The 7,664-nt window shown below is 46.5% G+C and overlaps 1 protein-coding gene across 1 annotated transcript; it reads right to left on the reverse strand.

The window, feature by feature from the left end:
* On the reverse strand, window positions 471-1,052 carry LOC109838489 (uncharacterized mitochondrial protein AtMg00810-like). The gene has a single exon (XM_020406927.1). The coding sequence runs from the start codon at window positions 1,050-1,052 to the stop codon at window positions 471-473; it is 582 nt and encodes a 193-aa protein (XP_020262516.1).

The following is a 7,664-nucleotide window of genomic DNA, read 5'->3' on the forward strand; positions in this document are numbered from 1 at the left end:
TCATCAAAGTTGTTTACATATATATAAAGATATAGGGATAAGATTACAACTCTAATCTTTATCCAATAACTAGAAAAAACTATCCACTAACTAGTATTCTATTCTAACTAGAATTCTATCTACTAACTTGAACTCAACTAACAATCCGGACTGATTAACAACTCACATTCTCCCCCTTAATCTGGACGAGATTCCAAGTCCCTTACTCCTAGCAGCTCCCGCATCTCGATGAACTTTACCCTTGCTAGTGCCTTCGTGAGAATATCTGCTCGCTGCTCGCTCGTGCTTACGAACTCCACTTTAATCTGTCCTCGCTCAACACACTCACAAAATGAAGTGAAAACGTGTGTCGATATGCTTGCTTCTTCCATGGAAAACTGGATTCTTCATCAATGCAATCGCTGACTTGTTGTCGACGAAGAGAGTAACCGGCTTGGGCTCACTCCCAATCACCTCGCTGATTAAACTCCTCAACCACAAACCTTGGCACGCTTGCCTCGACCTCGTTTGTACACCAATCCGTAGGACATAGTACCCTTCACGTACCTCAAAATATGCTTGACAACCTGTCTATGCAAAACTGTAGGGTGCTCCATGTACCTACTCACAATCCCCACGGCATATGTGATATCAGGTCGAGTGTGAGTTAGATACCTTAAGCATCCGATAATGCGTCTATACTCAGTCACGTCCACTGGTGTTTCTTCAGAATCCTTTCCAAGCTTTAGCTTTGTTTCCATAGGATATTGGGTCGGGTTGCAATCCATCATGCCGAACTGACCCAAAACTTTCTTCGCATAGGTCGCCTGCCTTAGTGCAATACAATCATCTCGCTGATCCACCTCGATGCCAAGATAATAGGAAAGTAACCCTAGGTCACTCATCTCGAACTCCTTCATCATTTGTTGCTTGAAAAACTTTATCTCATCCGCCCTCGAGCCCGTAACGATCAAGTCATCTACGTACACGCCAACAATGAGTGTATCCCCTCTGTTACTCCTTGTGTATACCGCCTGCTCCTGAGTGCATCTTGCAAATCCGATGCCCTTCATGCACTTGTCGAGGTTCGTGTTCCATGCCCGAGGTGCTTAGCGTAGACCGTAGAGTGCCTTTGAAAGCTTGTAGACCTTGTGCTCTTGATTCTTCACAACGAACCCTTCAGGTTGAGCCACATACACTTCTTCCTGGAGATCACCATTTAGGAATGCCGACTTCACATCCAAATGGTGCACCTCCCACCCGTTCTGTGCTGATATAGCGAGGATTATTCTGATGGTATCAAGCCTCGCCACGGGTGCAAACACCTCATCGAAGTCCACGCCTTGCTGCTGGACGTACCCTTTTGCTACAAGTCTTGCTTTGTGCTTGAGAATGTTGCCTTCATTGTCCTTCTTCAGCTTGTACACCCATTTGAGACCAATGGGTTTGGAACCCCACGGTAACTCCGTGAGTACCCAAGTCTTGTTCTTCTCGATGGCCTCCATTTCCTTCTCCATGGCAGTCCGCCATTCTTGATCTGTTGCCGCCTCAATTGAGCTTGCGGTTCTTCAGTGATCAGTAACAACTCCTCTGCAGGGAGATCAATCACCTCCGTCTCCGCATAGATGTCCGCAAGGGATCGATAGCGTACAGGGGTCATCGCTGCTGCTTCAGGAGGTCCGGACAGTTCTGCAGCAGATCCTGAACCTGCAGCAGACAGTGGACTGTCTCGGCCAGCTGCAGGTGGTTTTGTTCGGTCTGAAAACTGCCCAGATTGGCCTCTCGTCGGCTCCAATACGGCGGGGATCGTTGCTGCAATTACTGTACTCGGACCAGCACCAATTTGTGGGCTGTTCTGGCCGGCTGCTGGCAGTCCAAACTGGACTTTCTGCTGTCCAGAAAACCGGACTGCCTGCTGTCCAGTTTGGACTGCAGGCGATGCACCGGCTGCTGCGCCGGCTGCTGTGCCGCCCGCTGTTGAGTCCCCTTCCGCTGCGAACTCTACCCAGCTGAGTGGTTCTACGTCTCCATCTGCGCTCCATTGCCATTCTTTTCCTTCCTCGAAGACGACATCCCTGCTGACACGTATTTTGCTATGTTGAGGGTCGTAGAGGCGATGCGCTTTGCTTCCTTCCTCTACTCCAATGTACACCATTGGCGTGCTCCGGTCGTCGAGTTTCTTGTGCGAAGGACCTGCAATCTTCACATGCGCCATACATCCAAAAACTCTCAAGTGTTCTAGGTGGGGTTTCTTACCAAACCAAGCTTCGTAGGGTGTGTGTGTCGACTTCACATCCAAATGGTGCACCTCCCACCCGTTCTGTGCTGATATAGCGAGGATTATTCTGATGGTATCAAGCCTCGCCACAGGTGCAAACACCTCATCGAAGTCCACGCCTTGCTGCTGGACGTACCCTTTTGCTACAAGTCTTGCTTTGTGCTTGAGAATGTTGCCTTCATTGTCCTTCTTCAGCTTGTACACCCATTTGAGACCAATGGGTTTGGAACCCCGCGGTAACTCCGTGAGTACCCAAGTTTTGTTCTTCTCGATGGCCTCCATTTCCTTCTCCATGGCAGTCCGCCATTCTTGATCTGTTGCCGCCTCAATTGAGCTTGCGGTTCTTCAGTGATCAGTAACAACTCCTCTGCAGGGAGATCAATCACCTCCGTCTCTGCATAGATGTCCGCAAGGGATCGATAGCGTACAGGAGTCATCACTACAGCTTCAGGAGGTTCGAATGCGTCCAAAACAGTGGGGTTTGCTGCCTCTGCAGTAGTTTCTGGACTGCTCCTGGTTCGGACTTGCCCCCAGCTACTAGTAGCGGTTGTGTTTGAAGTCACTTCGTTTCTGCGTCTTGCTGCTATGACTGCCTGCCCATCGGCATCACTGCCGGACAGTACCTGGTTTGTCGTCGCGCTGTTCCAGCACCTGAACTGCCATGGAGCCCATTGCTGCTCGCGCTGCTCATGCCTGGGCGCTGGAAGTTGCCTGCGCACCAGGATCTGCTGCGAGGCTGGTCTAGGCCCACCCCTTAGTGGCTATACCTTGAGGCAGTTTCGCCGTCTGTCCTATCATCTTTTTTAGTGACAGTTTCGGACCCTAGCTGCGGGAGCATGGGGGGGGGGGGGGGGTGGCACATTGCACCGCCTGTAGTGCCGACTGCTTTTGATTCCTCTTCCGCTGCGAACTCCACCCAGCTGGGTGGTTCTACATCTCCATCTGTGCTCCATTGCCATTCTTTTCCTTCCTCAAACACGACATCCCTGCTGACACGTATTTTGCTATGTTGAGGGTCGTAAAGGCGATGCGCTTTGCTTCCTTCCTCTACCCCAATATACACCATTGGCGTGCTCCGGTCATCGAGTTTCTTGTGAGAAGGACCTGCAATCTTCACATGCGCCATACATCCAAAAACTCTCAAGTGTTCTAGGTGGGGTTTCTTACCAAACCAAGCTTCGTAGGGTGTGTGATCGTGCAATGCCTTGGTTGGTAGTCGGTTGAGTATGTACACCGCATGTCTAACCACTTCGCCCCACATCGTTCCGGGCATATGCATGCTCTTAAGTAGGATTCTCGCCATGTCCATCACCGTGCGGTTACGCCTCTCCACTACACCGTTTTGCTGCGGGGTGTACGGTGCAGTGAGATGACGCTTGATGCCGTAGTCTTCACACAACTTTGTGAACTCCTTTGACAAGAATTCGCCACCACGATCCGTCCTCAATGTCTTCACCTTGTGGTCACATGCGTTCTCAACCTCTGTTTTGAACTTCTTGAAGGTTTCACAAGCTTGACTCTTGGCCTTCAACATGTATACCCACATCCATCGGCTGAAATCATCAACGATAAGAAGAAAGTAGTTGTTCCTAGCAAGTGTAGATGGGGTGATAGGACCACATAGGTCAGCATATAGTAACTCCAGCGGCTTCTGAGCTCTAAAATTTGCTTGCGAAGGGAACGGCAGTCTTGCTTGCTTGGCGACGAGGCATCCTTCGCATAGTTGATTCGGGTGCAAGATCTTCGGCAACCCGGAAGCCATCCTCTTATCAGTCATCATCTTGAGGGCGAAGAAATTGACATGCCCAAGGCGAGCATGCCATAACCAAGCTGGATCGTTAATGTTCGCCATCAAACACGCCGGCTTGCAAGTTTTTAACTCTATCCTGTACAATCGGTTAGTTGAACGTGTCACCCTCATCAAGAGAGCACCGTTCCTATCAAACACCCTCAGGAACTCGTCAGCAATAACAACCTTACTCCCATCTTCAGTCATCTGACCAAGGCTAATAATGTTAGATTTCAAACTTGGAATATAATATACCTCAGGTAGTAGCCTTTGATCGCCGTTGTTGCACTGAAAAAGGATAGAGCCTTTCCCCTTGATCTCTACCGCGGATCCATCACCAAACTTGACGGTTCCCTTGATGTTCTCGTCAAGCTCGTTGAACTTGTCTCGGTGGCCGGTCATGTGATTGCTAGCTCCGTTGTCAAGGTACCAAACGTCGTTGGCAACTTGTGCCTCCCCCGCTGTAAGTAAATCCGGCATCACCTTCTCCTCATTAAGCAAAATGACACTTGACGATTCCTCTAACATAGCCATCATCAAGGTTGGCTCCTCGTCATATGCACGGGTGAGATGAGCCTCCTGTTCATGGTTGCGGCGTTGCTTGTGACACTCCGACTGAAAGTGCCCGTATACTCCGCAATTGAAGCATTTGATGTTGGATTTGTCTCGACCACCGCTTGTGCTACTCTCCCCCTCCTGGCGAGCTGCACCTCCATGGCCGAAACCACCTCCTGGACGTCCTCCTCTGCCGCCGAAGCCGCCTCGGCCTGCCTGGCCGCCGTGCTCCCCTCCGCGGCCTCCGTGGTACTGCTGTCCGCTGCCGTCTCCTCGACCGCGACCTCGTCCGCTACCATCATTGGTTGTAGGTGTTGAGAGGAAGCCTCCGCCGTACTTCTTGCTCCTTGCTTGCCACTCCGCATGCATCAACAATAGGTGATCATCGACGTTGTTTCGAAAAACACGTGCCCTCTCCTCGTGGGCTTTGAGACGACCGATCGCCTCCTCGAGTGTCATGTCGTCGATGTTCCCGAACTGTTCAATCGTGGAGACGATAGTAAGGAATCTCTCCGGCACCGCCCGAAGAAGCTTTCTGACGACGTAGTTCTCCTCCATCTCGCCGCCTAAAGCCCGGATCTTGTTGACGACTCCTGTCAACTTCGTTGAAAAATCGTCGACGTTGTCATTCTCCTTCATCCGGAGAAGTTCGAACTCGGACTTCAAGGTCTACACCTTCGCGTTCCTCACACGATCCGCTCCTAGATGCATTGTTTTCAACGTCTCCCATGCCTCTTTTGCCGTTTGCTTCTCTGCGATTACCATCAAAGTCTCTTCAGGAATCCCCTGTTAGATGGCCGCCAACGCCATCTGATCCTTCCTGTGTTCCACGGACGCGCCTGCCGCAGGCTTAATGGCATCCCACACGTCTTGAGCCTTCATGTAGACTTTCATCTTGATTGCCCACGAAGCATAGTTGTCCCTCGATAACGTCGGGTATTGAAGAGTGAGAGAACCCACATTGGTCGTCATCTTCTCCGAACTCGTCATCGCTTCAGATCTTGGTTGAATCTTAGGCATACACGGCTCTGATACCACTTGTTGGTTTCTAAACAGGATCGGCCAGAGATCAGATCTGAACTGAGTTAGAAAAACAGCAATCTACAAACCTGTAAACAGCAGCAAAACAGAGACCTGGCAGATTTTCAGAAAACGGACAGCAGCAGCAAGACAGAGAACTCAGGCTATGTTTCGGATGGAGCAGGGAACTTTTTGATTTTTTTCACGTTCTCTTAAACTCATCAAAGTTGTTTACATATATATAAAGACATAGGGATAAGATTACAACTCTAATCTTTATCCAATAACTAGAAAAACTATCCACTAACTAGTATTCTACCTCTAAAGACATAGGGATAAGATTACAACTCTAATCTTTATCCAATAACTAGAAAAAACTATCCACTAACTAGTATTCTATTCTAACTAGAATTCTATCTACTAACTTGAACTCAACTAACAATCCGGACTGATTAACAACTCACATTGATTTCTTAACAAATGTTGTCTACTATGGTGGTGTGGATGATAATACCAAAAATTCTCTTCACAATCTGCTGGGATTCTCTACTGGTTCATTGCCTATCAGGTATCTAGGGGTTCCTCTGACATCTAAGAGATTATCTTTCATGGACTACAATTCTTTGTTTTCAAGGATCACTAGTCAGTTTCAGAATTGGTTAAAACATAGAAATCTTTCCTATGCTGGAAGGATGCAGATTATCAAAAGTGTTATCCTTGGAGTCCAAATATTTTGGACTTCAAACTACATTCTGCCTGTCAGAGTTCTTAAGAGAATAGATGAGCTTTGCAGAAGATTTCTATGGGGTAAATCTGATCAATCTTTTAAAACCTCCCTTGTCTCGTGGGAAAGGGTGTGCTTAAGTAAGGATCAAGGGGGTCTGGGGATTTTTTCTGCCCTCAACTGGAATATTGCTTCAGCCATCAAATGCATCTGGAACATTCACATCAACAAAGAATCCCTATGGATTAAATGGATTCATGAAAATTACTTAAAACATTCAGATATTTGGCAAGTGGTTGCTAAGCCTGGTGATTCCTGGATGTGGAAACAGTTGATTAGAACAAGAGATAAAGCTATGGCTATGTGTGGTGGTGAGAATAATCTGAAGTTGCTGATCAGTTCCTGCTTTCCTATCATTGGCATCATATTCTAGAGCAGTTCACTGTCAGACAGAGAAGGAAAGGGCTTAAGCAGCAACTCAAGAATTTGGCACTGACAGCAACTATTTATTACATTTGGAGAGAACGCAATGTTAGAATCTTCCAACAAAGATGCAGGAGCACATCGCAGCTGGTTAGAGAAATCAAAACTGATGTATGGATCACCATACTCAACAATCCATTAGCTAGATAAATCTGAAAATGTGATTTCCTTAGTGTGGTCGCATTTTCTGTTTTTTGAGATGTTCAGTTGATTGAATTTGTAAGCTTAGAGTCTATCTGAGCTATTGCTGTACTTATCATTCATATTTGGTTATGAATAAAAATTTTCATTGACCAAAAAAAAAATGTTGTCTACTTTTAATACAAATCTGATATTTTAGCTATTTTGGTTTTTCACATTTACTGATAGTCCTACGTTAAATCATTTTACGTTTTACTTTTTTTCAGCTATGATATGTTTGTAAAGGGACTTCATTACGTTTTACCTTTGTGTCTGCATAAGTACTCTTTTACAAATTAAAGACCACAATGTCATTGTTAAAGCCAATTCCTAGTGTTCTCAGAATGTTTCTTCTAGAATGTAGGCAACATAAAAGAGTTTTATTCCACAAATGTATAATTGAACCACCCGAACCAACACTTTTCCTTTTATTTCCAACATATATAGAAAAAGAAAAGGTGAAACAATAGAATATTCTTTGTATGTTACTTACATATATCAAGAACATATCAAGAAAATAAATTTGAAGGGCCACAATTAAAAGAACCAAAACCAACCTCAATTAAGAGACTCATATGCAAGCTACAAGCATTGCCTATGTAGTTGTCAGGACACTTTTATTACACAATTAATAATAATATTCATAATAGTAATAA

Source organism: Asparagus officinalis, chromosome 4 (assembly GCF_001876935.1).
Source record: "Asparagus officinalis chromosome 4, Aspof.V1, whole genome shotgun sequence".
Taxonomy (NCBI): Eukaryota; Viridiplantae; Streptophyta; class Magnoliopsida; order Asparagales; family Asparagaceae; genus Asparagus; species Asparagus officinalis.